The following is a 24,549-nucleotide window of genomic DNA, read 5'->3' as shown; positions in this document are numbered from 1 at the left end:
GCACAAAAAGGTGGTGGATAGGGACAAGGAGGTCTCACAAGAGTGTTAAAAAAAGGAAAGCTTAGGGATGAAAGAATTCTAAGACTTTCATCATCAGAGAAGAAGGCAAATAGTCTCCAAATAACTAATTTGTTATTATTCTTTCTGAATCTTTCTGCTACAATTTAAAAAGTGCTGAATTTATACATACTAAAATTTTAACTGGCCCATAGTATTTATTAGCAAGTATGACATTTTAAAATGATAAAAGTCTAATCTTTTAGCAGTTTCACAACCAGTGTATAAACTTTTGTATACATTGCTGTATTGAAACAAAAATCTAACCCACCAGAAATGACTGGGCCAGTTTTCACAATTTAATAATTTCATAGAAAAGATTAAAAACAAAGACACCCTTTAATATGATCAGAACAATAATAACAAACAAAATTCCTTAATTTTTGAAACAGATTTTTTTTTCTTCTGGTTAGAGTCAACTGTTATAGACTCTGTAATAATATTCCTATCATCTTTCAATAAATGTCCATCTACAAATTAATTAACTTCTTTGAGACAAATCCCTGGTATACTATTCTTCTGATTCCCATGAAAGACTCACTTTTAAGATACAATTGCAGCTGCCCCACACTGCCAGTTACTGTGTCATACACACGCCTTAAAATTCTGTAATCAGCAGCCACCAGGTGCCGTATCGCATTTAGCACACCACAGTCAGTCAATACAGACATCCCCAAACACACCAAGGCTGGTTTTGTCAAATGTTTTATTGAGTGTAGACATCTGGAGTACTGTAAAACATGCATTATCTGTAGATTCAAAAAGGAGCAAGCCACATTGTCCTCACTGTCAAATGTGTCAGGCTTGGCATACATGATGGAGATTAATGAAGTATCATGAGAGTAATATGGTTCCTGAAAAGCTTCTACAATTTGGAGTAGGGTCTTAATCACGTGAAAAGGAAAGCTGTTCACATTTAGTAACTTGCATTTCATTGGAGGTACACAGTATTTTATAATTTTAAAACAAATAAAAATAATTTGTTTGTAGAAGATTCCCATCCCCCCAACTTTATTTATCTCTTTAGTTTTCAGAAATTAAAAAAAAAAAAAAAAAAAAAACTATGTCTTTTGGAATTTGTGTTTATCTGAGCAATAGCTAAAATTTATTTCTTTTTCGGTTGCTGTGGTGTATTAAATTTGAAGAAGATAATATCTCCATCTTCAACAATATAATTTCTGCCTTGTTGTCTGTACTTTCCAGCAGCCTGCAAACAGGAAATATAGGAGAAATGGATTATTATTTGACAACCAAATACATACAGCAAATGGTAGGAGCAGATGCAAAGATATACTACTTATGTAATAATTAAAAAACAGAAAAAGGAAAGTAAAAAAATAAATATAGAAGGCATACAAGTTGAAGACTAGACTTGGAGAGAAGCAAAGTATTTCTGACTTGGGCAGAACTAGATTTTCCATATATACATAATCATAATGTATTCTCCACTAAACTGTTGGTACATAAATGTAATTATACCAATATCATTAAGTTTCATTACATGCTGTTTATGGTACATTTCTGATGTGTCTGCAAACATCCAGCAAGTTGCTGTAACAAAACAGATCAAATGAGGCAGAAAAAAGACTATATAACTAGTTAAAGCCATTTTACTTTCTTAAAGAAATTCTTTGGTGACAATGGTGATGCCAAAAAGGTAGTTGCTATATGAGAAAGTATAATTAATTGTATTGCACAGATTTTGAACTACTTCCTTGTAATTTTTTTTAGTCCTGATAATGACTATTCATAGTGATGCATACTATAATTCATCATTGAAGAAGTTACTGAATAATGGTTCTATTTACAAGCAGACTCTAACAGGTTGGAATCGCAAAGACAGATACTTTTTTTCCATTTCTAAATTAGTCAGCAAAGCAACTGATTCCACCTGCTGGTATGCAGACCCAGACACACAATCTGCCATAACTAATACAAACAAGTGGCAGTTTCAGAAAACCAAGTTCACCCTGTGGCACAGCACATACATTTAACCCTAAGCACAACAGGCTCTCTAGTACCCACACTTAACACTGCACACCACTGATATGGTCTCATGTGATCCTGCCACAGACTACTCAACAATGAGAACTCAAGGATCTTTTGGGAAAAAAAAAAAATCTCAAAAATGTTTTCCTTCTTTTACATTAAGAATATGAAATCTTTGTTCAATAAGATATGTTCTTATCATTGAAGGTATCAATAAGAATGTTCAAAAGTTTGCGGCTGGGGTTGTGGCTCAGCGGTAGAGCACTCGCCTAGCATGTGTGAGGCCCTGGGTTCGATCCTCAGCACCACATAAAAATAAATAAATAAATAAATTAAAAAAAAAAAAAAAAGAATGTTCAAAAGTCAAGTGAAATTATACTAATAAGTAGCAAAAACACTAACAAAGATCATACTTCCAAGGTTAAAATCAACAAACCAAACTGAAGAGCCCTCATGAACATCTTTTCAATTATCTAGACTATATAGAAAATCACCTACTAATAGAATATGCTATTAAAATAAAAGCTTATTTTAAAAAAGAGAATGTACCCTACCATTCTACAAGGCATAAATAAATAAATATTCACATGATTTTTGTAAAGACATGTGATGTACTGAAGACCATATGCTCCTGATTTCTAGACTCTAAAGCCTACTGTTACAAAATTGTATAGACAATCTAAATCAAATACATATTTACATGACATATTAGTGTAAGTTTATATACTTTGTTACCACTCAAGTTTACTATTAATAGTGACAGTGTTCCTTTAAATTCTCCAGAGACCATTTAATCCATTTCCACTGCTATCAGAAACACTGGTTGAAAAAAAAATCAATACCCATTTGTGAATCTTGAGTATGTATTAAACAAGACACGTCTAACCAGTTCATTTGCACTTGAAAGCAGCCATCTGTAGAAGCCAGCTTTGCCTAAGCAGATATGATTGCTAATAATGTGATATCCCTGTAGACTACAAAGCCCACACAGAGCTATTCAGTATATAGTTCACAGCACTGGCATTAAATTAGTTATGCTGCACTGGTGTTAGAAATACATATACATATACACGCATATATATAATTCTGCTCTCAAACCTAAAACCTCTTTATGATATGCAAGTAAACAGCTGTTAAATAAGGGAACATAAGGTAATTTATAAATGCTTCATTTTACTCAGAGTTCAAAAATTTAAGTGTTAGTTTTGGACATTAAAACCACATAAAATATTCTAGGTTGAAAAGTCAGAGGTCAACCATTTCCATTTATAATATAAAGCCTCAGTTGGTGTTAAATATTCTTATAAGCAGAAAATGTTTTTCTCTGAATTGTTAAAGTATTCACAATTCATGCTGTTTTCAAGTTTATTATAACCCAGACTTCACCAAGATTGGTAAGATAGACTTATCATGTAAGAATTTAAAAAAGAAGCAGCTTACCTCTGAATTCTAGTAATAGAAAATAACCTTTACTCCATGAAAATATACATATGCCAATATTATGTAGCACATTGACAAATAATTTGAGATTTTTCCTCCTGAAGTCTAATTAGTATTCCTGACAAAGTTCAATCTCAATATTTGCATACCTATCTCTATCAATATACATGACACCACTGGAAAATTAATGACTTTGCTTAGTTGTAAACTGGAACTACTTCTGCTCATTTTAAAAAGCAAAATGGCTCTCATTCAACAGTAAACCAATTATATCAAGATATCCACCCCCACCTCCTGGGGTTCTAGCAGTTCTATTAAAGTCCTGCTGTCCAATATGATCGCTCCAATGATACCAGTGAGAATAAATCAAATTTGAAATAAACTTTTTTGTATGCCTTTCAAATTATGAAATAGTAAACATAAGACAGGTCTCCTTAAATTCTATAACATTTTCTATGGTCGTCTTTAAATATTAAATTAAATTAAAGATAAAGAAGCCTTCCTAGAATTTCAAGTTTAATCAGCTGACCTATCCATTCACTGGAGATTACTAGATTTCTCTAAGTAAAATCTAATAAGAAAAAAGAAAAACAAAAAGCAAAAATAAAAATTTTGCAACAGAATTTATATTAAAAAAATCATTTATGACTCATCTATAACACTGCTTCATTATTAGTGCATGAAAATCAAATCATGTTTATTAGTTAGAATAAAGCACAATTTTGGACCTGCCCTCTAGTGTTGAGAAAGCAACTCAAATTCTCAAATATCCTGAAATGACAACAAAAAAGTAAACCATAAAGTTTTAGCAATAACAGGTTTTATTTAGCTAAGTGTCTATCTCTTGATTTGAATTAATCATGAGACTTGTATTTCAGATATTCATATTATAATTTTCCACTGGTTATCAGTGAAAAAATTCTTTAAAATTATTTACAATGAATTAAAATAGTTCATTTTAATTTTTAGTTAAGGAAAAAAACCTTACACAACTACTGACAACAATTCACAATCTTTAAAAATTATCTAAAAGCATGTGAATATTTGAAACTCCTGAATCAGTTGGTAAGTAATATTAAATTCTGATAAGCTTATTTTAGACTATACTGTTTAGTGATAACTATCATTCATTCTTATCAGGCTTATCATGGATAGCATCATATTAGTGAAAAAATAGTGAAACATGAAAATTAAAAAATTGTTCTTTACCTTGACTGCATTTTCAGACCCTTCCTCTTTAAAATCTTCGTATTTCATTACTTCAGCCATAATGAATCCCTTTTCAAAATCTGTGTGAATCTTTCCTGCAGCTTGAGGAGCCTTCGTCCCTTTCTTTGAAACGAAAGACCAGAGAAAACTAATTGCATTAAAGATGACTGAGTGTTAGAATTTCTTTTTTCTGATCTTCAATTGGCGCAACTAAAACTTAGTTTAATACCAGTTAGGATGTCAGGTATACAATTAGTACATTTCAACAATGGACACTATCTGTGCAGCAGATATAGCACAGATAGATCAGGAGATATTAAAGAAGTGTAGCTTTGTTTTTCCTAACAGCCGTCTATGGTTTTATTGATTTAGATGCAGTTGTCTGGTTTTGGTGTAGGTTTCATTTCGATTTTCTATTCTTCACAGTGGAAAAAAATAAAGATTTTTAAGTAACTTTCAAGCTGAATTATCAAAGGTATTAAAAAAGATAAAACACTCTCAAAATTTCAGCTCATCTAAAGAACATATATAAAAATCAATATACAAAGGGACATTTTTAAGGCATTTCCAACAAATCTGTAACCTACATTCAGCAGATAATTTCAAAATTCTCAAGAAATTTTAATAAGACTTTTGAACATTTTGGATAATACACCCTGCCTCTAACCAACATGAAGGAAATTCAAGTTAAGATAGGAAGAGAAATGTTTTATAATTACCCCCATATGTTAAATTACAAGGGCATACATTCCAGACACACACAACCATAGAAAAAAATCTGAGAAATAATGGTGACCGAAAGTCTGCTTAATAAAGCATGTTAAAGTGATAAGGAGTCTGACACTATAAAGCACAGTTTTTACAATAAAAGATGTATTGGGTTAATATGGGTACTCACTGATGCTTACCTGACTAAATATCTTAGCACATTAAATCATGGATACTTACAATCAGTCTTAAGATAAACCAGCTTTCACATTTTTAAGCCCAGAGCATGCTCTTTTTCCTGATTAACATACTTAAGTTGAAGTTTTAAAATATATCTTTAAAATATATAATAAAAATAAACACTGGCAATTTGTTTACCAACTCATATTTGCTTTGACACTATTTTTAAAGTCTACATAAAAGGATGTTGGTTAGAAGTCAATCAAACATTTTTTTCCCTCCAAAGGGGAAAGGAGATTAAAGAAAAGTGAATCTCATATTCACACAAGGTATTTAACATTATGTTGAACTGCTTTCATATTTCTATGCATATTAAATCAAAATAAATGTAACAATAAATTATAGTAGTCAACTGAAAACAGAAATCAGCACTAAAATTTACTATGTAGCAGATATTTTAAAAAGCATAACAAAGACACTAAGTCTAAAAGTTCTCGCATTATTTTTATATTCTGTAACACATTATTTGGAACTTTATGTATTTCATAATATTTTTCAATAGTAACTACTATATTATAATATATTTACATCTAAAAGCAAATCATTATAGTTCAGTTTCTGTTGTCCTCTGGGAATAAATTAGTCATCCTCTCTGTTCGTATTCTGTAGTCATCAATATTTAAAATACATATCACATTTTTAAAGAAGATTGAACATATAACACTGAAAATAAATATCACTTTCATGAATTCAAATAAAAAAGGCACGAATTATTGTTCACTGAATTTAGCTTTTTTGAGCCCAACTGTATATCTATGAAGAGCATAATGATGTCATATTGCTTTTATTGCTGAAAATGTAATCCGAGCAAAGCAAAGGAGGAAAGAACCACCCGCAACCCAAACAAACTTAGCGAATACAAAATGAAAAGCAACATCAATTTCACTGCAGACAAACCCAGTCACACAGATTAAGCAAGCACAATACTGGTTCGTCTTATCTCTGACCACAGGAGGAGGGTAGACAGATTCTACAGGATGAAGAAATTCAGACTATGTAATAGGCAGAATCAATTGTTACCTGCCTCAATCAATGCCGCTCCACTTTCACTGTTCAGCAGCTCACAAATAATTAAAGTTATCCTGGACAAAAACCTCATCTGTAATGACTAGCTAACCGCCACCATGACAAACTTCAAAGTCAGTGATATCAATCTGAATTCAATAGTGTGGAACTGGATATAGCTGATGAATAAGTATGAATCTTACCCTGATGGTCCATGCACGCACTTCATCTGGGCCTGCAGTGAAAAAGTATTCTAACTGGAGTGCTGCAAACCCAGCCTTAATGATCTTTGGCAAAGCACTGAAATAAAATGAAACAAATTCACTCAACACATAAGTTGACTGTGCCACAGATCAGAATGAAGCTAAAATTATTCATTTCAAGCAGATAATGTTAAAGATATTAGCAAATGACCATTCATCTTTCATAACATACTTGAAGAGGTCAGAAAGCAAGTGACTATTTCTAAAAATGTTCTTTGTAAAATTGGTTTTAATTGTATTAGCTTCAAGATGTCATTTTATATTATTTACTATTAGAAAAAAAGAAAAATTAGTTTAACCCAACCTATGACTATTTTCATCTAATATTAAATTTTTTCTAGGGCTTGGCATGAAAGCAAAATTATTTGATTGAAATCCAATAGTCTAACAATATATTACTGTTACTCAGAAAAAAATATGGCAACTGATTCACTTTTTCCCCTCCCCCACCGAACATGACGAAAGAGTTTTGGCGATCATCCCTCCTCAAAAATATACATAACTAATACCTATGTTATAATTAAAACACTGTACGGAGATGACAGATGACAGTTAAAAACTTAATTTAAAATAAATCTTTTCACTCTGTCTCATGGTAAAGAAAGGAGAAGATTCCCTCTTTATAATGGTAATTACTCTGTCATTTATTATTCTATCAGCGCAAGCAATTAAATTACTGCAAGGAAATAGTTGATAATAAAGTGTAGGGAAAATGAATGCTAATTAACCTTTGTGTCATGTTCGCTTCCAGATACTTCTGTCTCTCCTCAGCACTCAATTCTTGCAACTTGAGTTCCAAGGCCCCACTAAAAGGAATGACCAAGGCACCTGGGTCATACTTGTCCACCCACTCTTTAATTTTTATCAACCTGTAGACAAAAAAGGGCACAACATTATCTTGTAGTGCATGCATGACTGTACCACATTCATTATTATCAAGTAGCACATACATATTCATAAGAATTGCACGGTTTTATGATGCCATCTTTTTGTGTATAGCTTTCCAAGGTCAAGGCATTAACAGGCAGCAATTGCTTCAGGTGGATGCCATGATATTTTACTGTAATATAGTTTTACTTTAGCACATTATCTGTAGGAGCTGTTTTACAAATATTTTTAAACTTTTTAAAGTTACACTAAATTTGTTCAGCCTTAACATCATATCCTTGAATAAAGCCTCAATGTTATACTTAGTTTTCTTTACAAAGTCAATTTTTAAAAAGAGAAAATATAAAGTTCGATTTGTATAAGGATCACACCTAAAATGCCAGATAATTCTGAAGAATCTTTGACAAATAATTTGTTCCATCGAGATATTTATATGCCTGGTTTAGTTCATCCCCCAACTGCCTTACTGGGGATTGAACCCAGGTCCCTGTACATGCCAGGCAAGTGCTCTACCACTGAGCTATACCCTCTAGCCCTGGTTTAGTTCATTGTTGAACTAAAAGAACTCACTGGTTTTGAACTTACTGTTTTGTTTTTTTTTGTTGTTGTTGTTGTTTTAACTACAAAAAACCAAAACCAAAACAAATAAAAAGCACAGAAATACAGATTTACTAATATAGTCAATCAGGTACAAACTGTTCTTATGAACCAGACTTTTGTAGAATCAAGAATAATAGAATTGCATAGGAAATAAATTCCTTTAATCACTAAGGTTTTGGAAAGCCAAATCAGTACGAAATTGATACTAGTTGTTACCTGAAAAGGCATTAAGTAGGTTTTTTTTCTCTTTCAAAGTATGGAGTATTTTGGTAAAGCAGTAATTAGTACATAAATGAAATAAATGGGATAATAACCAAAAGGTTTCACTTCTAGTTTTTTATTCCTGAGCCAGATTTTACTGAGCCTTTTTTTAAAGTCTCAGTTTCCTCATTTGTAGAAATGGAGATAATAATATTACATATATTACAAAGAACTTAGAAAAATGCCCTATGAATAGTAAACAAATACTATTATTTTCATTCTCAGATAATAACAGTGTATAATCTTGTGCTTCTGGAACTGTGTTTCATACATATCTGACTAAATTCAGTTGACATTTATATTAAAAATTTTAATGTATGCCATAGCCTTACATAATTCTACCCACAGCCTATATTTAGACCAAGCTTTTAATAGCTATTTCAGCAAAATACTATGCATAAATCCTTTAAATGATCAATGTAAATGCCACTTTAGGGGAAAAAGAAAAACAAGATCTAAAGCACAAATCTATCAAAACTCAACTATCAAAGAAAATGGCAGGGGATCATAGTTATTAGAAAATTAAGAATATGGCCCACTAGACAGGACTTAAAATAGGAAAAGAAATGAAAAAATTCATAAAAGTTTTTACATATTTGTTATACAACAGTAACTATTTAACATATTATTAGATTTTTAAAATATCTTCATAACTTGTTTCTTTTTGTTCATACCTTAAAAAAAATAGATCAACCCCTAAGACTTACTTTGGAATAAAGTATGTAGCCTTAAAAATGAGAGTCAAACCAGATATTTTCTAACCCAAAATTATGAAGGAAAGAAAAAAAAGGAAAATTTAAATTGGTACTTCTGTCTAAAACGACATCACTGCATTCTAAGTTACTTTAGAGACTACTTTCAAACAAAACTCTATATTAAAATGTTATCAATGGTTTAGTAACACACTTTTATTATAAGTTAGAATGAAATACCTAATTTGAAAAAGCAGATCATAAACTGATTCAATGAAGTGAAATAAAACAAGCCCAGGTATAAAGATAAAATAAAAATGTTACACACGTTTTGTTTCACACATACGGTCAACATAACTAATAAAACTAGAACTGTTATAAAACAAGATAAGAAATAATTACTTTGGCTAAAACATCAATTCAGAATAACAATAGTTCTACCCTGTCATTTTAACAGCCTTTCCTGCAGAGACCTCAGAGGGATTATTTGCATTCCTCAGGTGTTCTATTGTACAATTCAGATGAATAAAGACTTACAAATCATTCCTCTACCGCCAATGTAAGACTTTGATCTGGTGAATACACCATTGTACCTTAACTATAATTGGCAAAAAAACCTGACAGTGTAGAGCATCACAAGCTTAATAACAAAGGAGAATATCTCAAAGTGTTGACAGATGATCTTCATAATGCAGAAGCAGAGCGGGTACATTTTAGCAGTAAATGAGCACTGAGGTCTAAAGGTCTCTAAAGTGACTGACATCAGACCTGCTATTGCCTCACTAAAAGAAAATGGTACCGTAGCACTCTTCGCAGAGTGAGTTGGGCTCTTTGCCTGCAAGCTTCACTTCTGTGACTTTCACTGTCACAGAAAACACAGGGAAGATGAAAAGTGAGTTAGGTTCTTTGGCTGTACGCTTTACTTTTGTGACTTTCACTATCAAACAAAATTGAGAAATGTCCCAAAGTGGTTTTTAATTACATATTTGAAATAAGCCTTGGGTAATTGAAAAATGAGATTCAATTTCAAGATTATAGATGAAAATATAAATGCTATGTCTACTGGGTCTGATGGTTACAAAAGTGTGATAATGAGGCCAAGATCACAAGTTTGAACCCCATGAGAACCAGTACCTTTTGCAGAAAAATGTCTATTCTCTTGTATAAACCAAATCCCAAACTATGGCTAGTCATCTCAAAAATGTATGCTACTAGCACATGAAGGATATAGAAAATTAAAGTTGAGCTCAGTTACCAGCACTGGAAAATCAATTCTAAGCACATTCCATCAAAGCAACTGAATAATAATTTCCACATACAAATGTTAGGAAATGTCTAAAGAAAGCCACTGAATTGTTAGTGAGCAAAATAATAATGATGATATTCACACAAATTTCAAATTATATGAAGGGAGAGGAAGAGAAGGAATAGTAAAGAAAGTATACTCCCAAAGAGTTAAACTTATAAAATACTTATGTAGTACTCATTTTGCAAATTTATATGAACAGATATTGTAAGGGAATTCATCCTTCTCAATAAGGGTCAAAACTACATTTGGTTTCCTCAAAGTCTTATGAGTAAGAAATGGAGAAGAACTGCCATTATTATATTTTTCTCCCTGGCAGTGCAGCAAAAGGACAAAGCAGGGACAACTAGTTTAAAAACTAAAAAAGATGATGATACTCTGAGATATACTTTGACAGGATGTGAACTCTTAAGATCTTTAGCATTAAATTAAAAAAAAAAAGTCCAAAATTTACCTTTAGTTTTACAATCTAACCTTCTTAGCCAGTCTTGAAATTTTGGGTCCCAAAATTTGATTTCCCTAGGGTTAGTTTACATTGTTTATATTTCTTTTCCTACATACTATTTTTTTTTTCAATTAAAAAAAATTTATGGCATTGGGGATCAACTCAGGGTCTCATGTGCTAGGCAAGCAGTCTGCCAACAAGCTACATTCCCAGCCCTAGATACCAATTTTATCACTGAAAATTTTATTTGTTTTCCTTTCAAATCTATTTGCACTTTTTGGTCTATATTTACTTGTTTAATAAATTCTTTGTCCTTCCAACATAATTTAAAACTTCCTTTCAGGTTCTTTTTCTTTTTTTTTTTTGACACTGGGGATTGAACACACGCTTTTGTGCGTGTGAAGGAAGCACTCTACCAATTGAGCTTTATTCCCAGCTCTCAGGTTGCTTTTTAATTTAGTTTCACGGGTATAACTCCCTCACTCCTTCATTTGTCATCTGCTAATGACCTCTGGGAACACTGGCTTGTACGTGTGCACATGCATATAATGGGTATCATTCTGGCAGGAGCAGTTATGTTCCAAAGGAGACTGGTGGTCCCTGGGTTGAGATCTATCTATGGGATAGTTTTGCCTTTTTTAGAGAAAGGCATATAGAGAGACCCAGGGTTTGGGTGAGTTTACACATCATCCCAGTTTTGGGTGAGGGCCATGCAATGTCAATTTCATTTTCCAGTGTCACTGAGATTCCTTCTATTTTGGCACCCTAAGAAGTCCCTATTCTGTTTTCAAGTCCTGTTATGTGGTCTAAAACGATCACACCACCATCAATATCACCCTTTTTTGGTTATTTCATCTAGTGTTTCTATACATTAGGAAAAAGAGGGAGCTTCCTGTGTTGTTTTAGTCTACTATCTTGAATGAAATCTCTCAATGTTAAGAGTTAAATCAATATTTTATAGAGTTTTAATATAATAGCTTTCAAACATTTTGACCACAACTAACAGTAAGAGACAAATTTTATACTCTGATTTAAACATGAGTATACATATCATATTCATACACATAATCAAACTCAGAAAGGCATCACAAAACAATATTTACCTTAACAAAGGGAACAGAACAAATTTAACAGTGGTATTTGATATTGCACATAACAACCAAATCCTTGCAACTTAAAATATGTCCCTGAAATAGTACCCTCCCGCACCTTCTTTTCTTGGTATTCTGGATTAATCCCAGTGATGCTCTACCACTGGAGATACATCCCCAGTCCTTTTTATGTTTTATTTTGAGATAGAGTCTCACTGACTTGCCCAGGCTGGCCTCCCAAACCTGTGATCCTCTTGCCTCATGTCCCAAGTTGAGGGATTACAGGCATGTGCCAATGTACCTGACTGAAATAGCTTTTCTAGCATACTTTGGTAAGAACTTTAGTATCATCTTTTCTATATCTCATGCCCTTCTAGCCTTTCCATGACCTCTAGCCACTAAAATTCTGATTATATTTTTAGAAAATTCTTTAAATATGGGTCGGGGGGGTGGGTTTGTGGCTTAGTGGTAGAATGATCATCTCTCATGTGTGAGGCACTAGGTTTGATCCTCAGCATCACATAAAAATAAATAAAATGAAGTTACTGTGTCAATCTACAACAACAAAGAAATTTTTATAAAAAATGCTCAGTGGTTGAGTGTCCCTGAGTTCAATCCCTGATACCTGCCCCCGCAATAAATAAATAAATAAAATAAAATAAAAAATGGGTCCAGGGTTGGAAGTGTAGTTCAGTGGTATAGTTACTGCCTATACCACTGGTACAATCCCCAGCACTATGAAAGATGGCCCCATTCAGTACTAAAGCCAAGGTATATGGTATAAAATTATATAGCATTTAGGGTACCTTTTTTGAACATTAGAACTCTTTCAAACCTACTTATTCTATTATGGACTTTTAAATATAAAAGCAAATCAACTGAAAGCATGAAAATGTCTGAGATGACTATACAAACCAACTAATAAAGAAGTGGACAGATGCTGACTACCTATTCTACTGACATACAGAAGAACAAGAATGATAGAATAATTCCTGCTGTCTCCCATGTCCAAAACCAGAAGAGAAAAATGTCACTAGAATTTTAGGGAGGAAGGAAAATACTCTGTTTGAATCCCCTGCAATGTAAAGGAAGTTTCAAATACACAGTTAAAAAAAAAAATACTTTAGACAACATTATGATTATCAATAGTTTCTTCTTTTTTACTTATTTTATTTTTTTATGTAGTGTTGAGGATCGAACCCAGTGCCTCACACATGCTAGGCAAGTGCTTCAACACTGAGCCACAACCTCAACCCCACTTCTTACTTTAGAAGACAAAATTATGCTTCTTTTATTCTAATAAGTCCTAATACCTAGAAAAACATCTGTAGTAAGTTAGCTTTGGAGTCCAGATTCAGAATATAAGTAATGATTCCAGCAGAGAGGACTTGGTGAATTTATATCAAGTGAAATATTGCCACGAACTGTTCTCTATAAGAACCTCACAGAACCACTATCTGAAAAATCTCATTCATTCTGCAGTCATTATAAGGCAGCATGTTTTTTGTGTGTGTTCTGATCAATGGAGTCAATGGGGAATGAGGAGAAGTCTGTAAAGGGGTTTGGAACAAGGTTTCAAAAGATTCATTTGGCTCTTATAAAGAGAAAAAGAAGAGAATCTCTGCTGGACACTGTTTAGATCTTTCCCCTGAAACTCTAGAACTCATTTGTAATAAAAAGAATAGAAGTAGGGAAATATAGAAAAAATCCTTGTTCATGATGATACCATAGGAACTTTGAATTAACCATCCCAGGAGACCAACTACTGGGTCTTAGTATGTATTAGGATTTTCCTTGTTATTTATAGCTGAAAGCATCCTGGTACTGATGCATCTTTAGGGTTATCTTTATTTAAGTATGTGATTTCAGCTCTTAGTTCTAATTTCAATTTATTCTTTAAGATTCAAGTGTCTCTAGAGCTTTCTCTGAGCTCCCACCTAGGCATTATCACCACTTTAAATTGCCTATTAACCTACACATTGCCTATTTTGTACACTATAAATTGCCTATTATTATTATTATTTTTAATCTTCTCCCACCATAGAAAAAACTTCTTGAGGTTAGGACTATATCTTTGTTCCCTGCTATCTCTACAGAATCCTCCTACCACACAGAGGATGAACAAACTTTTCTGAATAGAAAACAAGGTAGGAAGAACTCTAGCTAATTCAGGTTTAGCACCCTTAATTTGAAAATCTGAAGTGCTCTGAAATCCAAAACTTTTCAGTGCCATGATGCTTGAAAAGTTTCAATTTCAGAGCACTTCAGATTTTGGATTAAAGATGCTCAACTAGTAAAGTTTATGCAAATATTCCAAAATTTAAAAAAACACTCTGAAACCTGAAACACTTCTGATCAAAGCATTTTGGATAAGAAATACTCAACCTGTAACTAGCAGAGTGACTCTAGTTGGTTATTTTAATCATCTGCAAATTGGTCTACATTAGTATACTTCAACTTGTTCTGAGTTTTCTACGGGATTTTCCAAGGTGCTAGGAGGAAAAGGGGCGGAGAAAACAATGACGAAGGAAGGAAAATTGAAATAAAATGACTGGGGATGTAGCTTAGTGGTAAAACATCCCTGGGTTCAAATCCCAATACCAGGGGGCAAAAAAAAGATTTCATCTGAAGATAAGAGTTCTGTTGTTTTGAGCCACTCATTCACTGATTGAATGATCTTCTTCTGAAGTATACACTATTCCATTGGAAGAAGATCAAACAGTGCTAAAATCAAACAGTGCTAAAATCTTTAGGTACTTCATTTAGATTTATTTAAATGCTACTTTCCCCTTCCATCTTCTGCCACTCTCTATTTCCTCATGTTAACTTGTTTTTCTTCACAGGACTTACTACATTATATATTTAATGTTTATTCTTTCTAGCCAGCACTGATAGATCCTTTTTTTTTTTTAACCCCAGCCCTGATAGACCCATTTTTAAAAATCTCTTGTCGACTACAGAATCTCCAGCACCTCCTATTAAAGTGCCTATCATAGGTAGATGCTCGATAAATGTTGGGTGATCAATGAATTAATCTGAAATTTTGTCTAAAATAATTAAGGAAAAGAACATTCAGAAGCACATATGATTCTTACTTTCCTTAACTAGCTGGCTTTTGCCAAAGTCGAACTTTAGAAACTAGTTTCCTTGACCACTTGAGGGAATTCTTTTTTTAAATAGCTAAATGGTGAAGTGAAAATCACAACAGAACCTGGGGATGGAGGGTAGCCACGGGAGGGGGGGGGGCGGGAGTGGGGGGCAGGAGGAGCACACCTAATTGTTGTGAGACTACATCAACAAAAATCCATGTAGGGTTTTTTCATTTCTAAGTTATAACTGTGGCTTGAACTACTACAATTCAAGTCTGAACCATCATGCTACTATCTCTAGGTTCATTGTGAATGTACCAAAAGAAGCAAGTAAAACTTTTAGATGCTCCCTGAAACTCTGGTTTCATAACCCCTTTATAATGGCTACTAAGTTAAGATTTGTACTGATACTAAGTGGCCCTAAACAGAGTACATTTCTGAAACTATAGTCCAGTGTTTCTCAAAATACAGTTTGTGGATAACCTGTGAATCCAATAATTTATTTTAAAAACCTAAATTTATGACCTTTAGACGTGAGAGTTTGTACTTAACCCTTCCAAAACTTTGCACTCTGATGTCTTACTATTTTTGAATCTGTATCTATTCTTTGCAATTTTATATTCTGGTCTTAAATATCACACATAGAATTATTCTGCAATTACAGTTATCATGAGTTATGAAGTTATAACTATAAAACACTGTTAACCTGTAAGGAAATTTCCCAACTATATTAATGATCCTAAATGCAATATGAAATTACTAGGCCAGGCAAAGTGATGCATGCTGGTGATTCCAGCTACTTGAGTGGAAGAGGCAGGAGGATTACAAGTTTGAGGCCAGCCTCAGCAACTTTGCGAGACCCTGTCTCAAAATAAAAACATTAAAGGTCTCAAAAAAGAAATGCTTGGTAAGCGTACAGTGTTAAGACAGTAATTTTTTGTGGGGTCCAGTGGCAATGGTTATAATTCCAGCAACTCGGGAGGCCGAGGCAGGAGTTTAAAGCCAGTGTCACCAACCTTATCAAGACCTCTCGGCAACATAGCAAGAAATATATGTTTCCACTTATGTACCAGTGTTAAAGAGGGATTTTGTTCAATGGGTATAGAATTTCAGATTTGCAAGACGAAAAAGTTCTGGATATTTGTTGCACAGCAATGTGAATATAATTAATACTGAAGTGAATGCTTCTAAGGAAAGCCTATTTGATCCTGTCACAAACACATTTAGCACACATGGAACCACCATAGGCCCTGCTAAGATATTCTTTCATTTTAGACAATCTTTTCAGGACTTTAGGTTTGGCAGCATGAATCCCAGGAAGTCTGCCTGGGCACACACCACATGCAGATTTTGGTGCTTTCCCAACTCCTTTGTAAAAAGGTAAATTCGATTACTAGGGGCTCTTGACAGGCTAGTTTTGTTAGAGGCTTTAATGTTGGAAAGCCTACCAAGTTATGACAAAAAGACCATTTGGAGTGCCTCTAGACATCGTCCCAGGAAGAAGAAGAACACCCCTCCCCGTTTTAAACAGGCAGCACACACAGGAACATCTGACCAACACTGGCCAGCCACTCTGTAGACAGTCAAATGTCAGTTCCGCATCACTTTGTAGACAAAGGCAGACTCTCAAACCTTGCAAAGGATTTAGGAAACAGTAAGATGATTTCTCCCTCCAACTCGAAAATCATACATTTCAGTAAATTTCAGTAGATATGTGTCTTGAAAAACTTAGTTGGGAGTCCCTAAGAAGATGATCTACTGTCAGTCCCTTCTTTACCAGTCTGGGCATCCAAAATTCTTCTGAAGGTAAAATGAATTTTTTTTTTAAAACAGTCTTTCCTGCTGTAAGAACTTTTATAGTGGAGACTAGCCCTGCTACAGCTAAGACCTTTCCGTGCCATTGGAGTAATGCTGCACTGCTAATTTCTGTGGGCTTCTCAAACCCTTTATAAGTGTACTTCATTAACAAGTCAATGCCATTTCTGTACAGAGACTATACAGCCTGCTCAACTTTGCTGCTCTTACGAGTTTGTCAGTACTTTTAGCACCACACCTTGGGCTTGCTCCTTCACAGCTTGATTTTTGGTGTTGACTGTTGAGTTCCACAAGGCTACATGGAAGGCTCTAATCAGGCCCCCTTGCCACAGAAGCCCATCCACCTTGCTAGGGCCTAGGGTCTGGGCCTGGCTTTCCTGCTGGCCACGGCTTCCTCTTGCTCCTCAACTGGTTCTCGTCAACTCTTTTATGTCCACTGGATGGAATAACGAGGATAGTGTGTTCTGGGCTACGGTGGGAGTTCAAAGTCTGGTTCAGCCGGCTCCCCTCCACTCTGCTTGGCATCCTTTTAGTCTTGGGGGTTGGAAGCAGCTGCCCACACCTCCTCTGTGCACAGATGCCAACACCCACTCACTTCCCTGGATTTCCTTCTTCTTGAAGGCTACATATATTCCCTTGTTTGTCTGTCCCTACATTTTCTTTATCCATTGATCTATGGATGGGCATCTGAACTGCTTCTCCCTCTCAGCTATTATGAACAACACTGCAGTGAACACGAGTGAGCAAATATCTCTTTGAGAATCTACTTCCAATTCTTTTGAAAATAGGATTGCTGGGTCATAAAGTAATTCTATGTGTAGCCTTTTCAGGAGGTACTAAACTGGACCATTTTTTTGGGGGGGGGGGGGTGGAGGAGTAACCAGGGATTGAACTCAGGGAGACTCAACCACTGAGCCACATCTCCAGCCCTATTTTATATTTTTTTTAGGGACAAGATCTCACTGAGTTGCTTAGTGCCTCACTTTTACTGAGGCTGGCTTTAAACTCACAATCTTCCTAACTCTTGAGCCGCTGGGATTATAGGTGTGTGCCACAATGCCCAGCCCATTTTACGTTCTTACCAGTGATGCACAAGGGTTCCAATTTCTTCAAATCTTTACCAGGACTTGTTATCTGCTAGTTTTTTGATAGTGGCCAACTTAGAGAGTGAGATGATATTTCATTGTGGTTTTGATTTGCATTTCTCCAGTGATTAGTGATGTTGAGTATCTTGTCATATGCTTGTTAGCCGTTTGTGTAGCTTTTGTGGAGATATGTCTATTCAAGTTCTATGCTTTTTTTTTAAAATCAGGGATTGAACACAGGGGTGCTTAACCACTGAATTACATTCCTAGACCTTTTTTATGTTTTATTAGAGATAGGGTCTTGCTGAGCTGCTCAGGGCCTCGATAAATTGCTGAGGCTGGGTTTGAACTTGCAATCTTCATGCTTTAGCCTTCCAAGTTGCTGGGATTACGGGCATGCACCACTGTACCTGGTTCCCCTTTTTTAATTGGGTTACTTCACACCCAGTAGGTTATAAACAAAGGATAATAATAAGTGATTTATCCATACAATGGAATATTAGATATAAAAAGAAATGAAGTACCAACATGTTACAACATGAACACTGAAGCATTATCTTAAGTAAAAGAAGTCGTACACAAATGCCACTCAGAGTATGATTCAATTTATATGAAATAGCCTTTATAGGCAAATTCAAATAGAAAGTAGATTAGTGGTTGCCAGGGGCTAGATGGAGAAGGCAATGGGGACTGTTTATTAATGGGCATGAGTTTCTTTTTGAGGTGATAAACATATTCTGGAATTAGTGGTAATGGTGATACAATATTGTGAATACACTAAAACCTACTGAATTGTGCACTTTTGTGTATGGGAATTATATCTAAAAAATAAAAAACCCTGAAACTAAGTTGAGAACTAATTTAAAGATAAAAAAACAGGAATATTAATATTACCCACATTATGATCCTATGATGTTCATGTTCCTGTGGAGATATATGGGTCAATACAAAAAGCAGAGATTTTGGAGTAAGGCAGATATCAATTTAAATTACAGTTCAACTGCATTCTAACTACACAATCCTGGGAAAGCTATTTAAGCTTCCTGAGCCTCTTTAATCACCTATAACAAAAATAATCTACCTACACTCACAGGTTGATGCTAGGATTAAAGTGCTTTGAATAGAGGAGGCCTTCAAATGTTAGTCCCCAATCTTAGCTGTCTCCTATCAGTGAGTAGGCCATTCTCAATATTTACTGTAGAATTAAAAAATAGTATTAGATTGCCTATGAGTAAAGAACAAGAACGCCTTTTAAAAGTCAGTTGTCTATTTCTAAAAAGTCTTGCTTAATTGAATCTTTATAGATAGGAAGGTAATCAAAAGTGAAAGAATTCAATTACAATGACTATAAAAATATATATTAAGAATTATGTGTGGGGCTGGGGTTGTAGATCAGTGTTAGATCACTTGCCTAGCATGTGTGAGGCCCTGGGTTCAATTCCCCAGCACCACATAAAACTAAATAAATAAAATAAAGGTATTATGTCCATCTACAACTAAAAATATTAAAAAAAAAAAAAAAGAACTATGTGTGGTGATGCAACTTTGAAAAAGCAGAGTAGGGAGTGGTAAAGAAATAAAAGGCAAACATTCAATTGCAAAAGAGCAGGACATGTTATAATAGGGAAAATGCAGTGCTCTGAGAAGAGTGAGAAGGGGGTGCACAATCTTAATATTAGAAGATTTTGGCCTCAAAACCAGGAATTTGAAGAAAAGAAACCAAGACATTTAATGACCTTTAAGGACATTTAAAAAATGTTAGTTTATATAAAAAAACACACAAAAAGAAAGCTGCAAAGTGAAAATTAATAAATATTTAGTCAAATTTTAATTAAATGTCTACAGATGCATAACCTTATGTTAACTTCATTAATTGTTAAAATTTGAATTCATAAAAAAATTCATTAAAAAAAGTTAGTTTAGCTAGAATAAGAAAAGCAGAAAAGGAAAAGTTTTGTTCATAATACAGTTGGAATTTTTTAAAAAATATTTATTTTTTAGTTGTAGATGGACACAACATCCTTATTTTATTTTATGTGGTGCTGAGGATAGAACCCAGGGCCTCACATGTGCTAGGCGAGTGCTCTACTGCTGAGCCACAACCCCAGCCCACAGTTGGAATTTTTTGCCAGGCACAATGGCGTACACCTGTAGTCCCATGACTCTGGAAGCTGAGCCAAGACAAGTTCAAGGCCAATTTCAGCAACTTAGCAAGACCCTTAGCAATTTGGTGAGACCCTGTCCCAAAATTAAAAATAAAAGGAGCATGAGATGTAGCTCAGTGGTAAGGTGCTTCTGGGTTCCATCCCTAGTACCAAAAACAAAAACAAAATAATCCCCCAAAACAAAACAAACAAAAAAACATTTGGAATTTTGTGGGGCTAATAAGACTGTAATATACTTCCAAGGGAATGATAAGTGATTGTGCACATCAGAATCCATTCACACAGACATCATTTCGCAAGTGGCTCTTTCTTCCTGAAGTTATTCTTAAATCAGTCTCTAGGGATGTTTCCTTATTGTAACCAAAGTCCATTTATGATCCTGTTTATCCACATCCATTCAGTGTTTACCACATGTGGATATACAAGTTTCATTAAGAGTAGACACAGAAAGATCCAAAGTCAAGGCCAACAGTCATTGTAAAAAGGGGAAAGTTATTGTTTCTGTAACTTTGGAGAAAAGGGATTTAAGGGCAGGGGAAAAACAAGGATCACTATAAGATAAATAGTAGGTCTTATCCAAACTTCAGTAGGTACAAACAGGTATGAAACCACATTAGTTGAGAAAAGACTTGTCCTGGAAAAACTTTCTATTCTATCAATGTGCATAACCTGTGGTGAAATTTTCAACTGCTTCTGAAAGATGATGCCTTATTCTTTCTTACATGAATGATAATCTTAATATAATTTTGTGTGTAGTCGTGTACAACGTGCCAATTGGCTTAAAGGAATATTTTGATACAAGAAAAGAAATAATTGGGAAATGTGTGGGATTAGAATCATATCTAACAAAACTGAAAGATGGGATATAGTTTATCAATCAATAATAAGCAAGAGCCCATCATTTTACTAAAAACATACTATATGCAAATGAACTTTTGTAAACAAAATACAAAAACTAATTTAATTGAGAAATTCTATAATTAAAGAACTTCCATAGGTGGGAGCGTGGAGGGAGGGAGGAGGAAGAATAGAAAGAAGTTCACTGGATTACACAAAGGGGAATGAAGGGAAGAGAAGGGGGATGGGAATAAGAAAGACAGTAGAATGAACTGGACATGACTTTCCTATGTTCATATATGAATACACGACCATGTAACTCCACATCATGTACAACCACAAGAATGGGAAGTTACATTCCATGTATGTATAATAAGCCAAAATATACTCTGCAGTCATTACTGTCATGTATATCTAAAAAGAGCAACAACAACAAAAAGAACTCTCATAGGCAATCTGTTTGCAAAGAAGGCAGTATAAACAGTATATTTATAGAATACTGGAGCCAGACAGAGAAGGATCCTGGTGCCATCGTGGAATCTTCTAAAGTCTCAGTTTTTGCATTTGTATATGGAGATAATAATAGTACCCACTTCACAGGGTGGTTGTGAAGATGAAATAAGAAAGTACACATAAAATTGTTAGCATGGTATCTGATACAAGATAATTTCTCAGGGTGGGAGGGAAAGGAAGGGGGAAGGGGATTGGCAAGGATGGCGGAATGTGATGGTCATCATTATACAAAATACATGTATGAAGATTTGAATTTGGTGTCAACATACCTTATATACAAACAGATATGAAAAATTGTGGTATATATGTGTATTAAGAATTATAGGGGCTGGGGATGTGGCTCAAGTGGTAGCGCGCTCGCCTGGTATGCGTGTGGCCCAGGTTCGATCCTCAGCACCACATACCAACAAAGATGTTGTGTCCACCGAGAACTAAAAAAATAAATATTAAAAAAATTCTCTCTCTCTCTCTTAAAAAAAAAAAAAGAACTATAATGCAAAAAAAAGAATACATGTATAATGGCATAAATTGGCATGAACATACTTTAAATACAGAGATACAAAAACTTGTGTTCTACATGTGTAATAAGGATTGTAATGCATTCCATTATTGTTGTGTATTTAAAAAAGAAAGAAAAAAGATAACTTCTTAATGTGTATTAGGTATTATTAATATTATTTATAAGTGAAGAATAGCTTTGCCTTTTTGGACTACATCAATATTCCAATGACAATTTCTTACAAAATTGTATTGTATTTACCTGTAACCTGCTATTAATCAGATTTATCTGAGAATGCAGGTCTAAGTACTAACCATTTTTTTTCTTCCTCCTTAAATTGTTCTGTCTGCTATGTAGACAGATGGCAAATTTAGCTACTCATTAAAAATCATTGTTTTCAGGATTGGGTTGTGGCTCAGCGGTAGAGTGCTCACCTAGGATGTGTGAGGCCCTGGGTTTGATCCTAAGCACTACATAAAAAAAAATAAATAAAGTAAAAACAAACAAACAAGTAATATAAAGGTATTGTGTCCAACTACAACTAAAAAATATTAAAAAAAAATCATTGCTTTCAGAAATAATTTCATGTTGCAAATATCATACAAAGAAATACATTTGAGGCAAACCAGTAGTAAGTGTATTTAACTTTGGTATATGTTCTATTATATCACTTTAAATAGCCAGACTAGGAACAATTTATTACTTGGCTGTGTGTATGAAGGGTGGTTTGACACATCTTATTCTCTGGTCTTTTGGGAGAGACAATAACTGATAAAACATCCTTTTGTTTCCTCCCCCAGTATAAAGATTTCTCTTCACCATCCTGGCAAATTGCCTCTTACACTTATCTACTATTTTCCAATAAATTAATTCATTTGAAAAGTAATTGCCAAAAATAATTTTATTATGAACATATTATAATTAAATGAAGATTCTTAAATGGTTTTTCTTTCTTTATATTAAAGATTTCTGCTTATAGCATATATCAAAATAATAATTACAAGAAATCAAATGCTATGCAACTGACTTAAACCCATTTTTATTTTTGTTCTCAGTGCAGATACAGAACAGGTTTTCCATTTTCTAATAACTGATCCAACCGTCATTAAATGTACCCTACCTTTCCATTGTAATCAAAGAATTTGTAAAAGTGAAAATATATTTGTCTATCAAATTGGTAAAGATTAAAAAAAAAAAGAATAACAGTGTTGGCTGAGGCTAAGATAAAGGTAAATGTACTGTCTTGAATGGCTGCATGATGTTCACTGTGGTTTTCTTTTTTCTTTTCTTCTTCTTCTTTTTTTTTTTTTGGTAATAGGGATTGATTGAACCAAGCCACATCCCCAGCCCATTTTTTATTTTGAGATGTGGTCTTGCTAAGTTGCTTAGGGCCTCACTAAGTTGCTGAGGCTGGCTTTGAACTTGCAATCCTCCTGCTTCAGCCACTAGAACTGCTTGGAATAAAAAGGCGTGTGACACAGCACCTGGCAGTATGTTTTTTTTTAAAAAAAGCAAAAGAGCCAAAAGAAAAAACACTGAGGGACCTGGATAAATATAGTACACTGTTATAATAATATACCACACAATAATTAGAAACAGTCTTAAAAAACATGTGGAATAGCACTCATGATGCATTGAGACCATTCACTCACATAACTATTTATTAAATGTTTATGTGTCAGACATTATGTTCACTAGGTGCTGGGCTGGTGTGAATAAGACAGGCATTGTCACAAAGATTACCAAGTTTGCCTGTTGATCTTTCTAGATTTTTTGTTAAGTCATGCAATGCACAATGTTTCAGCCAATAATGGACTGCATACAGAATGGAGGCCCCATGAGAGTTTATTGCCTAGAGGCATCACAGCCATCTAAGTTTGTGTAAACACACTCCATGATATTTGCATGATGATCAAATCCCCTAATTACACATTTCTCAGAATGTGTCTCCATTGTTATGTGTTATGTGACTGTGTATTTATACAATCCTGTAGGAAACAAGGGGGCACTGATAATTTTTTTAAAAAGTTATTTTGGATATTCAGTTTGATGAGTTTTGAAAATTTCATATATACATATAATTACTTCCTACAAAAAAGATACAAAGCATGCTCCGTTCTAGTTAATCCCACCTCTTCGCCTGATGCTCTGTGTATTTACTGGGAGGTGTATGATTTCCACCAGATCCACAATTTCCAAGATATCACAATTTATTTATTCATACTCTTATTGATGAACATGTGTATATTTACAGTTTGGGGCTATCTCAAAGCAGCTATTTATACTTTTGTGTAATAAAAACATTTATAACATATGAACATATTTCCATTTCTTTTGAGTAAATACTGAAAG

General features: G+C 34.1%; 1 protein-coding gene across 2 annotated transcripts in view; it reads right to left on the bottom strand.

The window, feature by feature from the left end:
* Positions 1-746: 746 nt before the first annotated feature.
* Ola1 (Obg like ATPase 1) overlaps positions 747-24,549 on the bottom strand; it is a 146,833-nt gene continuing 123,030 nt past the window's right edge. For both annotated transcript variants that reach the window (XM_027946149.2, XM_071619059.1), the window contains 4 exons: positions 7,640-7,780; positions 6,852-6,948; positions 4,696-4,818; positions 747-1,264 (listed from right to left, as the gene is read on the bottom strand). In XM_027946149.2, coding sequence (XP_027801950.1) covers positions 1,163-1,264; positions 4,696-4,818; positions 6,852-6,948; positions 7,640-7,780 — 463 coding nt within the window. In that variant the 3' untranslated portion in view covers positions 747-1,162. The remainder of the gene's footprint in view (positions 1,265-4,695; positions 4,819-6,851; positions 6,949-7,639; positions 7,781-24,549) is intronic.

This window comes from Marmota flaviventris, chromosome 11 (assembly GCF_047511675.1).
Source record: "Marmota flaviventris isolate mMarFla1 chromosome 11, mMarFla1.hap1, whole genome shotgun sequence".
Lineage (NCBI taxonomy): Eukaryota > Metazoa > Chordata > Mammalia > Rodentia > Sciuridae > Marmota > Marmota flaviventris.
The sequence above is the reverse complement of the archived record's forward strand: the minus strand, read 5'-3'. Positions and strand labels throughout refer to the sequence as shown.